General features: G+C 56.8%; 1 protein-coding gene across 8 annotated transcripts in view; it reads right to left on the bottom strand.

Annotated features, from left to right (window-relative positions):
* Nucleotides 1–624: 624 nt before the first annotated feature.
* Nucleotides 625–15,697, bottom strand: part of HIVEP3 (HIVEP zinc finger 3) — a 461,322-nt gene continuing 446,249 nt past the window's right edge. For 7 of the 8 annotated variants that reach the window (XM_047724524.1, XM_047724526.1, XM_047724527.1 and 4 more), the window contains 3 exons: nucleotides 11,592–11,678; nucleotides 6,227–7,140; nucleotides 625–5,231 (listed from right to left, as the gene is read on the bottom strand). In XM_047724524.1, the coding sequence (XP_047580480.1) occupies nucleotides 4,419–5,231; nucleotides 6,227–7,140; nucleotides 11,592–11,678 (1,814 nt within the window). In that variant the 3' untranslated portion in view covers nucleotides 625–4,418. The remainder of the gene's footprint in view (nucleotides 5,232–6,226; nucleotides 7,141–11,591; nucleotides 11,679–15,697) is intronic. The other variant, XM_047724531.1, reaches the window with a different exon arrangement.

Genomic DNA, 15,697 nt, shown 5'->3' with positions numbered 1-15,697 from the left:
AGCCAGGAGAGGTGTGGATTGGACCCTCCCTCAGAGCCCCCAGAAGGAGCCCACCCTGCCAACACCCAGACTTCAGACTTCCGGTCCCCAAAACTCTGAGGGACTAGATTCCTGTTGTTTTTAGCCACGGCAACCCCAGGAAACACAGACCCCCAGATCACAATGGTGATGTATCCAGTGCTTGCCAGGCCTGGAAGCCAGGGGCCCCACAAGGCCCAGGCTGTGTGTCTGGGGCCTGCTCACCTCCTCCTCTGGGCCTGATTGCTGTCCTGTAAAGCAGCGCTCAAGACAGCAAGTGTCCCTCCAACTCTGACCTTCTTCAACCCTCAAGAGAAACCAGGAGCCAGGCGAGCAGGGCTATGTTGGGATTTTCAAATTTATTCCAACGTGCTGTGTGTGTTTTTTTTTTAAAAAATATCCTCAGGCTGAACACTCAGCCGGAGCTGTAATAAAGGCAATTATTATACTTGTAAAAACCTCTCATTCACAGTACAGATGTAATTTACAACAAAGGTCACACACATCAATACTGAGCATTTTTTTTCCTTTTGTACATCAGACTCTGTGCTTTAGACCTGCATGGGTTTTTTTTTTTTTTTTTTGAGTTTTTTTTTTTTTTTTTCTCTTTTGCACTGATACCATACCAACATTGCAAGTTGCAGGTGTAGAAACTGGAGTTTAAATAAAATTACAGGCAAAACTACCCCCATCCCCATGTTGCTGCTGTACATATCTACAGGACAATTTTTGGAATGTATTGCCATTTAAGAACATAGAAACTCTCTACAGACAATTTCACATACAGAATACATACACCTTTTAGAAAAAAAAAGGCAAATATTTATCTTACAGAGCACATGTATCTTACATTTGCCTACACGTTTCCTTTTTCAATTTCTTTTCCTCTTCTTCTTCTTCTTCTTCTTCTTTTTAAACGCTAGGTTTAGTAAAGTGATCATAAGTGCCGAAGCAGTTTTCTAATGGAAAGCAGACCGGAGCCACACCACAGAAGCAGAATTTGCGGGACTGGCCTTCGGGAACTTTCTCCCCCTGCTCAGGGCTGCAGATCTGTCTCCGAGGCAGGGCTTTTGCTTTAAGGAGGATTTTTTCCTGGAGAAAGGACTGGAGAGCAGTTCAGCTCAGATATATTGCTGGTTCCTATTCAGAAGGGCAGGGTGGAGAATGGAACGGGGCACCAGGGATCTGGAAGGTAATTCTTTCAGACTTTTTCCCCCTAGAGGGAGGCAGAGGGACTTCTGGGCCTGGAAGCTGGAGGTGATGGAAAAGGGAGAGTAGCCAGTTTGCTGCTGTCCGTGTCCTGGAGGGGCTCTGCGGCTGGGCCAGAATGCAAGCCATGGGCAGGGGAGCTGGGGATGGGGGGGGGACTGGGCGTGGTGCCTCGGAGAAGAACAGGGTTAGTACCCAGAATGGCCCTGAGTTTGCTGAGGGTGGGGGGGCATCCTGGAGGGTAGGCCTGGGGGCTGAGTGTCTTGGAATTCCTAACAGAGGGTGAGGGCTGGCTGGGAGACCTTGGCAGCTTGGTTCCAGCCACACGGCCAAGAGCCAAGGACCAGCCGACACGTTTCCACAGAGCACCAACAGGTGTCTGTGGCAGCCAATCAGCACTACTCTTGGTGCTGCCCCTGCTTAACAGGGACAGGAGCATGACACGAAAACTGCAAATGTGGGAGGGGTTGGGAGTGGGACAGGGTACCCTCGGGGAGGGCATGGAGTGAGCGTCCTTTTCCGAACTATGGAGGCGTGTGTGTGTGTGCTGGGGCCTCTGTGCTTGGAGGAGCAGGGGCAGAGGATGGCAGGAGGGGTTAGCCCTTGCCCAGCGACATCCGTCCCAGGCTGGTGGCACTGATTTCGTCCCTCTGAGGATCGGTGTAGGGCAACAGCCCTTCAGCCAGATTCTGTTTGTGCATTATGTCCCTGTCATTGAGAAACGGATCTCTGGTGACTCCCGGTCCCTGTCCCCTCTGCTTATGCCTGTGGGCCTGAGTGGCTGCGAGGACTTGGCCACATTGACCATGACTGGGTCTCTCAGGGAGGAAATCTTAGTTGGCGGGCTATCCCAGAACAGGGGAATGACGCCCAGGAGAGCAGGGGTGTGTGCCTGGGGGGAGAGGCCTGACTACCCCCCAAGGTCAGGGGCTCGGCTTGGCTAGCAAAAATCCCCGTCTGCTACTTTGTAGGACTGGGCTGGAAGATCTTGCCCAGAAAGGTTTCGAACCTGGGCTGAAGTGATGCCCTTTATATAGCTCCTGGGCCCCAAGGCTAGAAGTGTCCACTGGTAGGGCTGAGAGGTGAGGGTGAGGGAAAGTGAGGGAAGCCTGGGCTGTAACCAGGGCCAGGCACCTTCCCATGTCCTGTGAGGCCAAAACAGGGCCAGTAGAGTCAAGGCTGGGCTTGCTGGTCTTCTCCCAGGGTGGCAGGCGCCCCGGACTCTGGGGCAGGCAGCTGAGCACGGCCAGCTGACCTCACCCTCCGTGCCCCGGAGCCCAGCAGACCCCCAAGGAGGCCCTTCCCCATTGTCCGGTTTGTGTCTTAACAGAACTTGGGGCTGGCCTATCTACTCAACGGAGGCCAGGCAGGAAAAGGCCCTGAACTGGCAGAGAAGGGAATTAGACGCTCAAACCCGTATCCTGTCTGTACAACTTTAGTCGCTCAGGAGGCCCCAGGCACAGGGTTCGCACAGCCTGTGGACAGCCAGTCGGCCAGGGACTTGGCTGCTCTGTAAGGCGGCTTCAGCACCTAGCCCGGGTGGGCCAGGGCCATCGTCCCTGTGGTTTCTCCCCCTCTGTAGAAATGAAAGAAAAGAAATTCTGGAAGGTTGGGAGAGAACCCGCCTCTCCCAGGGCAGGGTAAACATGAGTTCTCTATTTCAACTTGGGATTTTCATTTCTGGTCATATTATTTCTCTTACAAAGCATGTTTTTGCCCCCCAGCAAATACAGGGCAGTTTCTTGAGGGAGGAGACAAGGCTGAGGGAGGAGACGCTGCCTAGTACTGATTGCTTTGGAGAAGAATTCAGTTGCTTTAGGACAATTCTTCTAGGTCAAGAGAATCTGAGGAGGCTGGGAGAGGTACCAAATACCATCCTCTGTGTGTGAGTGTGTGTGTGTGTGTGTGTGTGTGTGTGTGTGTGTGTGTGTGTCTAATTTTTCAAAGAGATTTAAGCCAACAAACAGGCCTGGGCAGTTCCCAGCAGTCATGGTTTTGGGTGCTTCCTGGGGGGTAGCAGAGACTTGACAGTGTGTGGGGTGGGAATGAGGGGAGGAACCCAGTCCTGCTTTTGAAAAGAGGTCCAGAAACGGGTCCCTATACACTTACACTTCCAGTTCTGAGCACTAGAAAAGCTCAGCCATGGAAGAAATAGGGCCTTTTGAGCCCTAGGGACCAAACATGCAACGAAACCCAAGCCCTGGCCTCGGTAATGCAAGGCAATACACCTTGGATCTTGACCCCTAGGGTTTGGGCCCTGTCACTTTGGCCTTGTGGGTAGTTTCTAGAACAAGGGAGGCAGTCTGTAGCTGGGGCCCCAAAGCAAGGCCCCATTTGGGTCCTCAGGAACCAGGACATGAACAGTCAGGGCTCCTTTCGCAGCTTAGGGGCTAGGGGTGGGGATAGAGGGGAGGGTTTGAGGGTGGGGGGCTGGGGGAATTTGTCAGGATGCCAGGATGGGTCCACAATTCAGGACACCTGGGTATCAGGGAGCCCTGGGGGAACCAGCAAGCTCCTACCTTCTGTCTGCTCCTCTCATCTGTGTTGAAATCCTAAGAAAGGTAACGTTTTATTTTCCTCGGGAAAAAGAAAACTGGAGTTTTCTGAGAGGCTGAGTGGGGTCCCCCTGCCTTGGGCCACTGACCTTCTGCTGGCAGTGAGGGTGGCCGCTAGCTGGGGTGGAATGAAGTGGGAATAAATAGGAACCATGAACATCTGTACATAGGAGTGCTTGCTTTTACATTTAATTATATATTTTTAAAGGTTTTTTGTTCTTTTTTTCCTTTCTCCTTCAGCGCATCCCCCTCTCCCTCAGCATGTGGCCACCTCTTGCCAGCCCTGGGGGGTGGCTGCAGACCACAGTGGCCCAGGTTGAGGCCACACCTACACCCTTGCTCAAAAAAAGCACAGAATATTCACAGCCTCAAACTCCTCGTGGTTTTTCTTTTTTTCTTTTTTTTTATGTGTGCGTGTGTTTTGTTTGTTTCTTTTCAAGCAACAAAAGGTACAGAAAAAGGCACAGGAAACTGCATACGTGGGAAGATAGAACAGTTGGGTGCTGAGCAGAAGCTGTTTGGACAGACGGACAGATGGGAGAAGGAGCCCGTGAGAGCAAGATGATTCGAGGAAGTTGGCTGGAAATGTCTGTTGCTGAACACCGGAAGCCAGATGCTGAAGCAGTCGGAGAGAGGCTAAGTGCTTGGGGGGCCCCTGTCCTTGGGCTGGTGTGGAAGTGCCTCAGGCCCCCCACTTCCTGAGGGCTCGGGGGAGCCCTGACTGGTCCTGGGTTCCCCAGAGAGGTTCCTCCTCCGGGCTGGGAAGCAGGTGGAGGCCTCTGCCAGGCAGCCCATGGAACTGCTGCGGTCCAGGGGCGAGGCGGCGGAGGCCACGGGGTTGGCCAACGTGCGTGGTGACTCCAAGCGGGGGCTCCAGGACTCTGGCCTGCGGCCTTGGGGTAGCCGGGGCGAGGCCTCGGGCGGGGTGTGGGGGCTGTGGGTGGGCACGGACTCTGCAGGCACCTCAGCCACTCGGGGCTCCCAGTCAGGAGGTCTGCCCAGGCCCCCACTCGTCCTCTCCCTCTCCTTGGGGTAGTCCCTGCCCTCCAGCTCCGATGAGAGTGTGAATTTGGATACCTTAGCCACAGGGGACACGGAGGCTGACGAGCTCTCGGTGGGACTCCAGCGGCCTCGCTCCTGGGCCTCCCGGGCCCCTGTCAGGTCACTGCCACCTCCTGAGAAGCCACTGACCCAGGTGGCGGTGGGCCCTGGCAGCAGGGTGGGGTGGGCCCCCGGCCGGGCCTGCACCATCTGGATCCCGCCGATGGGAATCAGGGGGCACGGGGCACGGGTCAAGTGCTGGGAGTGCAGAGGGAGATGGCTGAAGATGTTCTCCTCTGTCCTGGCTGGGGTGTGGCCATGGAAGTCATGGGAGGCTGAGAAGGGTCGGGAAGAGGGAGGATGAGCAGGGCCTGGTGAGCAGGAGGGACTCCGGGATGCGGTCTTCTGCTGGGGTCAGAAGAGAAGACAGGGTAAGGCTAGGTGCTGGCACATGGAGACCCCCGCCGCCTAAAGATGAGGGGCGGGGGGCCCGCCCGAGATGACAGACAAGTCTTGGCTAAGCTAGGGCAGGAGCTGAGCTCCGACCCCTGGCCCATGGTGCTGCCCTGTCCCCAGCCCTGCAGTGATCGTGAGCACACGAGTCCCCACAGTCTTCATGCCTCAGGCCAGCACAGCTGACCCTCTGGCTCGATCCTGCTGCCTCTCCTGTTCCTGGCATGGTCTTGACCCAACTCTACCCTTGGAAATGAGCTCCCACTCCAGGCTCTTTACACTCTCCCACCATCAGCAATGATAATGTGACACCAAGAGGGAAGATTCCCAGCCTGTGCTCCTCCAGGAGCCTAAGCCTCTGAGCAATGTTGCTGGTAGGGGACGGTGGCATGGGGTTATGACAATAAGGCAACAGAAGAGGCACTGGGAGGTAAAGGTAAGCTGACGGGGATAGAGTTGGCGGTGACGGGAGGGTGCTGGGCTGCCGACGTGGGAATGAGGACGGAGATGACCCTGGCTGGCGCTTATTAGCTTAGTAATGGTGGAGATGGCGCTGGGGGCGGGGACAGGGAGGGTGCTGATGGACAGTGATGGTTTGGCAAGGATGGCATTGGTTGTGGTGTCCCTGAGGCTGCTGGTGACAGGGCTGTTGGGGAGGTGGGGTTGGGGGGCTGGGAGGGGAATGGCCCAAGCCTTTCTGCCTGCATTCAAGACCAGCCCCAATGTCCACACTCTGCTGCTTCCAAGGCTACACTGGCTGGCTCTGGGGGCCCCCGTGGGGTGCATGTCATAGGAGGCACCCCACAAACTTCTGCTCTGTTAGCAATCACCCAGCTGGCCGGGCTGTGTAGGTGCAGGTCTGATGCCTCAAGGAGGAGTGCACTGTGCCCCCCCCATCCCCCCTACCCATCAGGGATGAGCAGCCCAGCCAGTCGGGGGCAGGAACTCACCCACGTGGAGGTGTAGGTCTCGGGGCTTCTGCCAAGAAGCTTGTGAGGTAGAGGCACGGGTGGGTAGAGAGCCCGCGGGGCCAGCCCCGAACCTGGGCCGCTTTCGCCTCCTGAGGGGCTGCCCGGCCCAGCCAAGGCCCACTTCCCTGGCAGTGCCGACCGTGGCGGTGACTCGGCCTGGCCCGGGGACCGTCTCCTGGTGGGTGAGTGTCTGGGGGGGCCCGGGTCCGGGGCCCCCTTGCGTTCAGGGGGCAGATGCGCTCGAGAGAGCAGTTCCCTTCCCAGGGGGTGGGGGGTGAGAGGAGATTGCTCGAGTCTTGGAGACCCACAAGGGAGAGGGCCCGTCGGGGGGCCAGGCGGGCTTGGGGTGGAGGCCTGTGGCTCTCGGGCCGGTGAGTGTCGCTGGGGAGACGAGTCGCTTTTGGTTAGTGAGTGTTTGTGGGTCAGTGGTGGGCGGCTGCCTGCGTCTTTGCTTGGGGACCACGGCCTTCTTGGGGACACAGCCTTGGAGCTCAGGGCTGAGCCTGTGTCCTTCTCCACTGGGCCTGGAGGGGCCGGTCCCAGCCGGGGGAGGCACGGGGTGCTGAGGCAGGACGTGGATCCACTGCCGGCTGCCAAGAGCTCCGCTTCCAACCCCGAGCTGCCCCGCATGGCCTGGCTGCCCGAGGTGGCATCGGGGGGCTCAGGGCCCGGACCGGGGGAGGAGTCTGCCGGCAGCGGGGCCAGCGGGCCAGGTGGGGGTGCCTCTGAGGCCGGTCCCGATGGCTCGTCCTGGCTCTCCTCTTCATCCTCATCCTCGTCTTCATCCAGGTCTGAGTCCGAGTCCGAGTCCTCCAGGTCTGAAAACTGGTGCTCCACCACGGCCTCTGAGCCCTCTCGCCCTTCTGAGTCCTGGAACGGGTCATCACTGGTTCCTGAGGGGTGGACACAGGAGGCCCCGGGGTCACAGCCGGCCCCACGTGCCGCCGCCCTCTATGCCCCTGTCCTTGTTTGCAAACCGGGCCTGATAGCTGTGGCCATGGTCCAAGCTTGTGGAGAGAATGGGGGCCACAACACCTATGGGAACACTATGTAAAGAATCCCAGCGAACAATAGTTAAACCTTGTAACCACCCTGGGCCAGGTTCCTTCTAAGACCTTCACGTGTGTTAATTCATCTAATTCTCAAATGCTCCGAGAGGTCCCACTGGTCTTATCTTCATGTTACCGATGAGGGAACCAAGGTAAGATTAAGTAGCTTGCTCAAGTAAGATAAGTCCCAGGGCTGGGACTAAACTGTAGCAAAAGAGACAAACCTTTCTGTTGGTTTGTCTCTTCACTAGGATTTCAGGACGGGATCCCCTCTGAGCCCATGCAGTCACCTTGCTGTACTGTCATCTCCCCTTTTGTCAAACGAATGTGATACTCTCACCTCCTTCACAGGCTTGGCCAGGAGGAATAACCACATGGGGCACAGAGAAATGGCTCAAATAATTATGGCCACTCAATACATTCATGAAGAAATCTAGTATTCTGGGACCCAGCAGCCAGGTTGGCTGGTCCAGCAGCACCGGCCATGGTCAATCTAAACAGACACCTGCCACCCTGGCCAGGCTGCTGCTGGCTGGGCCAGGCTGCTGCTGGCTGGCCCAGTAGCATGGGGCAGGTGGCAGGTCCTGGCCTCTGGGAGGGGGAGGGGTGGCTAAGCTGGCCTCAGACCGCACAGCAGGGTCCCCTCCCAGCTGCTCTTGTCCAGAGGATGTGTTGCCCTTGGAGAACTCCGGCTGCTCCCAGTGAGGAGGGAACGGACTTCTGGAATACTTTCAGGTCTGGCTGCTGGTGGGGCAGCCCCAACCAGCCAGGTCACTTCTAACATGACACCAGTCCAGTGTGGGCATCCCTGAGATGGGCACCAGTCAGGACTCTGGGGAGAGCTCTGCTGACATCTGGCCCACTTGTCAGGCTCCTGAGGGTTTAGGTCATGCCGGCCCCTCTCCGCCCTCATCATCAGCACCCATGCCACCACCAACCAAGAGAGCTGGACACACAAGCTGACTTGACCATGGCCGGGCTTCCAAACTCCACCACACCCCAGCAGCCCTGGGGCTGGAAAGCCTGGTGTTCCTGCTTCTGAATAGCTCAGCATGCAGTGGTAAGAAGCCTGAAGTGGATGCTGGTGGGTCAAAAACCATGGGAACTGGGGTTGGTAGATGAAGGGCAGGTCAAGGGACCAAGGGCAGGGTCCCCTGACCACCAGGAGCAAAGGGGAAGGCAGGAGGGATGTGGTGGCGGGGGGTATGCAAAACACAGAGTGGCAGTGCCCCAGGCCCTGCCTCAGACCTGATTTCAGACCCAGCAGTTCACCTCACCTCACCCCTCATTTACATATGGGGAAATCCAGGCCCAGAGGGGGCAAGAGCTTCCTCCCCAAGATCAGCCAGGGAGCACTGGCTGAGTCAGGACTAAGGTTTACAACCCTTGCATTTTACTCTGCCAGTATAAAATGATATTTATGCACCAAGAAGCAGGAAATGGTCTGAGTTTGGATCCCAGCTTTACCATTCCTAGCTGTGTGGTGTGCAATTGACTTTCTCCGTGTTCAGTTTCCTCATCTGTAAAATGGGGTAAGAGCAGTAAAAGTGACCTGATGAAGCTGGTAGGAGGATCATGAGGGTCTGACACATAGTAAGTACCCAATACAACTTAGCAAATACCTCAAGTACCCCCAAATGCCAAGCAGATGGTCAGCCTTGCAAGCATCTCACAGTTGATGGTCAGAAGGGTAGTTCTACTTGTGAGAGAGAGTCAAGACCAGTGTCCCCTGATATCCAGCAGGGATATCTTTACGAATGAGGAAGTAGAGGCCCAGAGTGGCCTGCCCTAGGTACCTACGGTAGGAATGATGGAAGCCAAGGGTCCCCTGTCTAGAATGGGGTTCTCCAGACCCCCTGCATCTGGGCTCCTGCAGGATTGTGTAAGATGCCCTTGCCTCGGGGGCCCATCCCCAGTGCCCCTCACGGAGCTGCCAGTCCACTGCTGGCATTACCAGCAAGCCTCCATCCACAAAGCCCAGCCCACTTCAGGCCAGGGACCTAGGAGGAGATGCAGAATGAAGCCTGCGAGGGTGCCAAGGGAGTCTGGCCACACGGTGGCACTGGTGCCCAACCTCCTCCTGTCGGGGGCGGGGCTTTGTGGGGGGGAACCTTGGCCACAGGGAAGCAGTGGTTCCTAGGCTGTGTTCCCAAGCGCCACTTGGCATCTAGCAGACAGGCTCCTCCCAGAACCTTCCTCATCATCACGGGAAGGGGAGACTCCGTCCTTCCAGTTTCTTAAGCCATGAACCTCGGATTCATTCTTGGCTCCTTTTCTCTCATGCCACCACCATCCCCCCTCATGGTAGCAAAACCTGTCGGCTCCACCTGTGGAATGTTTCCAGAACCCTACCACTTCTCCCCACCTCCACCTAGTCCAAGCCAATGTGTGCTCGGCCTGACAGCTGCCTCCAGCCACTCCCTGTCTTGACCGTCCTCTGCACACAGAGTCACTGAGAGTTGGGGGACATTACTCTACCGCACAGCCCAGCCCATCCCTTGACCTTCATGGCCCTGTTCTCTGAGTTCATCCCCCAGCCCCCACTTGGGTCTTCAGGAGCTCTGTACCTTCTGTTCCCTTTGGGGGTCCCTTCCCCAGACCCCCACCCCTGCCCCGCCGACTTCCTGACCACTCCCTTCACGTTCTCTGCTCACACCTGCCAGAGCGAACCCTTCCCACATCTCCCAGCTCCTCACACGCATCTTTGCTTCCTACTCATTGACCCTGTCCTATTCCGCATTTGTTTGCTGCCCTGCTCCCTTCGAGAATGTAAGCTTTCAGAATAAAACATATAGTTTTATTCACTGTGGGATCTCCAGCAGCTTGAATAGGGCCTGGGATAGAGCCGGTGTTCAGTAGTTACTTCTAGAATAAATGTGCTGATTTTATCCTCAAATGAGGTGGGTATGGTTATCCTTTTTTGCCTCATTGGGAAACTGAGATTGGGAGAGGGTCAGGGACCAGCTCTGGGCCCCTCAGTGGACCCTCGGTGCGTGCCAGTGGCAACCTCCCTGGGCAGGCTCTGCGCTCAGGCTCTGGCTCCCCCAGGTCCAGCCCAGCAGGCTGGTGTACAGTCAGCATTTTTGTGTGACCTTGAGCAGCTGCCTCTACCTATCTGAGCTTTAATTTCCTCAAATGAAAACGGGGTCACACAAGTTCCTACCACTCACTATGAGGACTCAATGAGACAACAGGTGTAAATGGCCTAATGTACATTCTAGATAAGCACGGTGGCGCCCCCCCATTCTCATTTTGGTGGAAACAGCCCCAAGTTCACCGTGTTTAGTGCAGTAAAGGTGATGTAGTATGCCTAAAAGGAAATGTGCTTTACCTCTTCTGAAAGACTGTAAATGGATCTTGAAATCAGAAAAACAAAGACACGCGTGCATGCGCACACATGCGCGCACACACACACACACACACACACACACACACACATCCTCTTTGTCACACTCTAAATCCTGATACTGATTTTAGGGAATCTGGTCAAAGGGTTGTTGCATACAGGGGAATGCCCCTAGCCTCCCTGACTCCCTTTGCCGGGGTGGGGAGGGGGAGACACTGCTGTCCACCTGCTGAAGTCCTTCTGGCCTCCTCCCTGGATGCCGTGGCTGCCCAGGGCCTTTGACCCCCACACCCTCCTCTGTTGGTTTTTTTTCAGAAGTAGGTTCTAATGTGCCTCTTGCTGATGGAATACTTTGGCCAGGGTGCGGGTCTGGGGCTGTGGGATTTGATGGGGAGGTGACAAGGGGCTGTCAGGTCTGGCTTTGGCTCTCTCGATAGCCTCCCAAGTTCTAAAAGACCCAGGTGTCAGGCTCAGGCCCGGAGTGTGGAGGTGGGGGGCGGATGTGGAGCGTAGGTACCCCCACCCCCTGCATCACCGTGAGGATTTATGAGATAATCCCCAGGTTTACAACCCGCCGGACACATAGTAGGTGCTCAGTCAATGTTGACTGCAATCACTCATGTGCTAGTGTATGCACCACACGTTGGCTGAGCACCTGCGAGGCGTCAGGCACGCCGCCTCCTTGCTAGACCACAATGCACACTCAGTGTGACACAGCACGTGGACTCGAAGTGTATGGAGAGGAGGGGGCGGTCCCTCTGAATTTGACCTTTATCTCCTGGTAGATGGGAACCCTGGCTGTTGGGGAGGGCCCAAAAGTGGGAGAGGAGACAGCAGGGAGAGGACAGAAGGAAGGGGAGGGCAAGGGGGAGAGGGGGAGGAGCAGGCAGAGGAAGGAGGGGAGACGTGAGGAGGGCAGAGAGGGAGGAGGGAGTCGGCAGTCCGGTACCTTCTTCGGCTTCCAGCTCCTCAAGCACCCCTGTCTCTTGGCACTTTTTGCTGTGGGCCTTCGACTTCATGTGCTTAGTCAGATTCCCTGGAAAGAAATGAGAATGGACTCAGGCTCTTGGCCGCAGGGCAGGGGGACAGCGAAGGCCAGGAGCTCGCTGATGCAGTGCCCGGTGGGCAGGCTGTGGCTTCGAAGACCCGTCAGGGCCCTGCCGTCTGCAGGCGCTGAGCAGGGGAGCCAGGACATCCCTGCGCCTGGGTGCTCAGGCTGGGATGTGTCCCACAGCCATAGTTTAGGACTGTGCTCAGGAGCTGGGGGAGGGAGGGAGAGGAGCGGGCTGGGAGACGGCAGAGGGTGTAATGAGGAAGTGAGATGCTGGTTAACAAACAAACAGAAATTAAAAAGACAACTCATGTGGAATAGGTTTTCCTGCTTTGGGTTTAACTCGGGGCCCCAGGAGCTAGTGACCCTCATGGAGCAGGATTTCTGGCCTTCTCAGATGCTGGGATACCCGGAGGGGCCCTGTGAACCGATGTGCTGGGTGGGTACTAAGGATGCCCTTCTGACTGAGGCCATGAGTGGGGCACCCCACAGGGTTTGGGAGAAGAACCAGGACAAAGTTACTGTTAGAAATGGAGAAAGAGCAGAAGGTATAGGGAAGTCTGCAGGACAGGGACCTTGAGCAACAAAGCCTTCCTTAGAGAAGTCATGGCCCGGGCCTCTCTTTCTCCCAGGTCACTGCGCCATGCAGACAAAGGCAGGGAGGGCTGGGCAAAGCTTCTGCCCACTCCATCCCTGCCTCTGCCCTAAGCCATCCATCCAGCCCCGCAGCCGTGGGCAGGGGCAGCAGTTCTGTGGGATCGGGGAAAAGGTAGTGATACCTCTGTTCTCCCCCAGGTGTGCACAGCACATCACAGATCACAAACCTCTGTGGGCAGGAGCACCAGGGAAGGAGAGGCAGAGCACCCCAGTCTGCCCCAGAAGGATGCAGGCCAGAATCCTCAGGATGCTCCTCTGAGCTCAGCAGCCACCTCTAAATGGTGATGGTCTCACCGTAGCTGGCAGATTGCTACATTCGCCCATGATCATTCATATAACAATCGTCAGTGTCCCGAGTCAGGTGCTCTGTCTCACTGAGCTTATTAATTGGCAAGTTTGAATAGATGATTGGAAGAGAACAGAATGGACACTTGAACAGATGCAGAGCGACCGGTGGGTGGATGGATGGACAGACAGACGGGTTAGTGGGTAAGATGAAAAATGGGGTGAAGGAAGAAGGGGAAGAATGCGGACAGACGGACAGGACACTGGATGATTAGATGAGCAGATGGAGAGACAGATGGGGAATAGATGGTTAGATAAAAAAAAAATAAATGGAAGGGTAGTTGGGAAAATGGGCTAATAAACAGGTGGGAGGCTGGAGAACTGGAGAGGAGAGTGAGGCAGGCATGAATGGGAGAGTGGCTTGTTGGCCTGCAAGGGTGAGGGGTTATGTGCAGGAGGGGCAGACAGGAGGAAAAAAGACTGGGCAGGTGGATGGAAGGATGGATTGGTGGGATGACAGATGTGAGAACGGGAGGAACAGACAGAATGAGAGAATAAATGGAAAGCTATATGTTAGGAAGAGAAACTAGGAGATGGTAGAAATGGATAGACAGGAGGACAGATGGATGGATGGGTGGGTAGGCGAAATAGAAGAGAGTCTGTGGGTGAGCCAAAGGGTGCTTCTTAATCATTCTGAGAATTTTAAGGAATCTATAGGGTTTTGCTGAGAAGGCAATGGGAACCTCAACCCGGGATTCCCTAGGATACGCAGGTCAAGGGCAGTGGGGATGGAAGGGGATTTCTTTCCTCTTTCTTCCCTTACTCCTAGTCTGTGACTGTACCCTTCCCCACTCAGAGTCTCCTCCTATAACCAGATAGAAACCTGGATCTTTTACTCCTGGCCAAAGGGAAAGCAGAGTCATAACTTCAAGAGGCATATTGGAGCCAGAGGGTCCCCAGAGGTCCCTATCTAACACTGGGGGCCTCTGCCCTCCCTGTCATGACCAAGTAAGCCCTGAGTAGGATGTCGAGGGCTAGTGAAGGCAGCTGGGGTCTTCCAGGGGCCCAAGATATCCGTGGTCTCCTGAGGTTCTGGGACTGGCCCACTGTCCCCAGACCACAGAGGACTGCACATACTGCCATCCTGGCTAGGACACTATTCATCATGCATGTTCCATCGGGAAGGTTTAGGTCTCTTTTCAACCAAGGTAGGTACCGAGCACACAACGGGTGCACAGCCACCACACGGGGGCAATTGCTCTCCTCACCACTGAAGTGAAGGGTTGGAAGGAACCTCCCAGACCTTGTAACCCAAGTGCCACCCGGCCCCGGGTGGGGGAGGGTGGCTTCTTGTTTCTGCTCTAACTTGGGGCCATGACACTATTGGACATGATCGCTGACCGTCTCAGCTGCTGGGACGCCACGGGAGGGCTCCTATGGACCAGCACTGTGACCCCCCAGCAGGTGGGTTAGTACAGCTAACCCCGTCTAGAAGCAGGTTCCGGGGCTTCAGGGGTCTTGCTCACCACATGCTGGCAGAATCGACCCAGGCTGACCTGGGTTGCCAGCCTTGGGTCTGAGTTTGGGCCCCGTCGCTGGCTAGCTGTGTGCTCTCAGGCAGGCTTCTTAACCTTCTGAGCTCCCCCAGCAACTCTGAAGTCACACCTACCTCTCGGGGGTGCTGGGAGGAGCGGACACTCACCTTGTGGGACCCCCTTCCCTCCTGAGCCAGGAACCCATCCCTGCCCGCGTGACCACCCCTCCAGACTGGGTGCCAGGGATTCTGCCACAGGCCATGCTGGTCATGGGGGACAGGAGGCAAATGGCTTCACCCTCTGGTCTGGGCTCAGGGGCTCCCAGGAGAAGGTGCTGGTGGCCCCTGGAGGTTGCAGGGAGGAGTCGGGGAGTCTGAGGGGACTCTGCCGGGACAGGCCGTTTGGTGTGGATGACAGGAGACGAGGCTGTCTGAGCAGCCCTGAGTGTCACCTGGTGCCCTCCCTGCCCTCCCCTCCCTGGGACTCTTCTGTGAATGCAGGGAGGTGTACCCCATGGCGGCAGGCATCTTTTCTCAGCTCAGACACCCCTTCTCTGTCGAGGGGCAGAGCCTCAGGTTGCCAGGCCGAGTCCACAGCTTCTCACGGTCGTCCCAGCCCCCACCCAAAGAGCCCCGGTCCTGGAATGAAGGAGGAAAGGCAAGCGGATGGAAAATGATGCGTGTTTGGAAGAGAGGTGGGACCCTTGCCGAGGGCACCGGCCAACAGCTCTGCCTCATTCAGCTTTGACCCCTCGCCCTCCTTTGGCCCCCGCGGGCCTGACAGACTGACCCCTGCCCACAGCTGTCATCGCTGTCCCCTGCGGCGACCGGCGCAAGGGCCTGTACGTGGCACAGCCACCCCACCAGCGTCTGGGAACCATCTGAGAAGAGGAAAGGGGATGCCCACACCTCCACAGGGACATCGTGGCAGCCTTTCCCACACGACCCCCTGAGACGCCTCCGCTCCCACCCAGGAGTCCAAGCTGCCGCCGCAATGTCTGACACGGAGACAGAGACACAGACAGGCAGACAGAGACAGACAGGAAGGGCTCCCGGGCCTGGGCACAGCCGGGTGGTGGTGGGGGGCGTCCCGAGGACCACCGGGCCCAGCCGGAGCCCAAGGGTAAGAAGGGAGGGAGGGTACGGCAGCCTGAAGGAAGCCGAGAGCCTTAGAGGAGGTGCCGGAGGTTCCCGAGTGATGGCTGAAGGCCCACCCCTCCGGGAAGACACAAGGCCCTGGAAGAACAGGAGCGTCAGCGTCCCGCTGCTTCCCTCAGTCCCTGTGCGCAGAGACAGCCAAGAGCAAGCTTCCTCTGTTGCAGCTGCCCGCCACCCACCCCGACCGGCCCCTCTCTGCAGTCACAGTTAGAGATGCCTCCATTTCAGATCCGCTTCCTGCTTTGGCTCTGAAGGTGTGGTCTTCCAGAAGCCTCTATGAGCATTTGAAGAGAGCTCAGAATGCTCCCTGATCACTAGCTGGGAACCGACCCTCCTGGGCCTGGCCTGCAGGCAGCGTGGGCGAGCCTGC

Source organism: Lutra lutra, chromosome 4, assembly GCF_902655055.1.
Source record: "Lutra lutra chromosome 4, mLutLut1.2, whole genome shotgun sequence".
In the NCBI taxonomy this organism is placed as follows: domain Eukaryota; kingdom Metazoa; phylum Chordata; class Mammalia; order Carnivora; family Mustelidae; genus Lutra; species Lutra lutra.
This window is presented reverse-complemented; position numbering and strand designations above follow the sequence as displayed.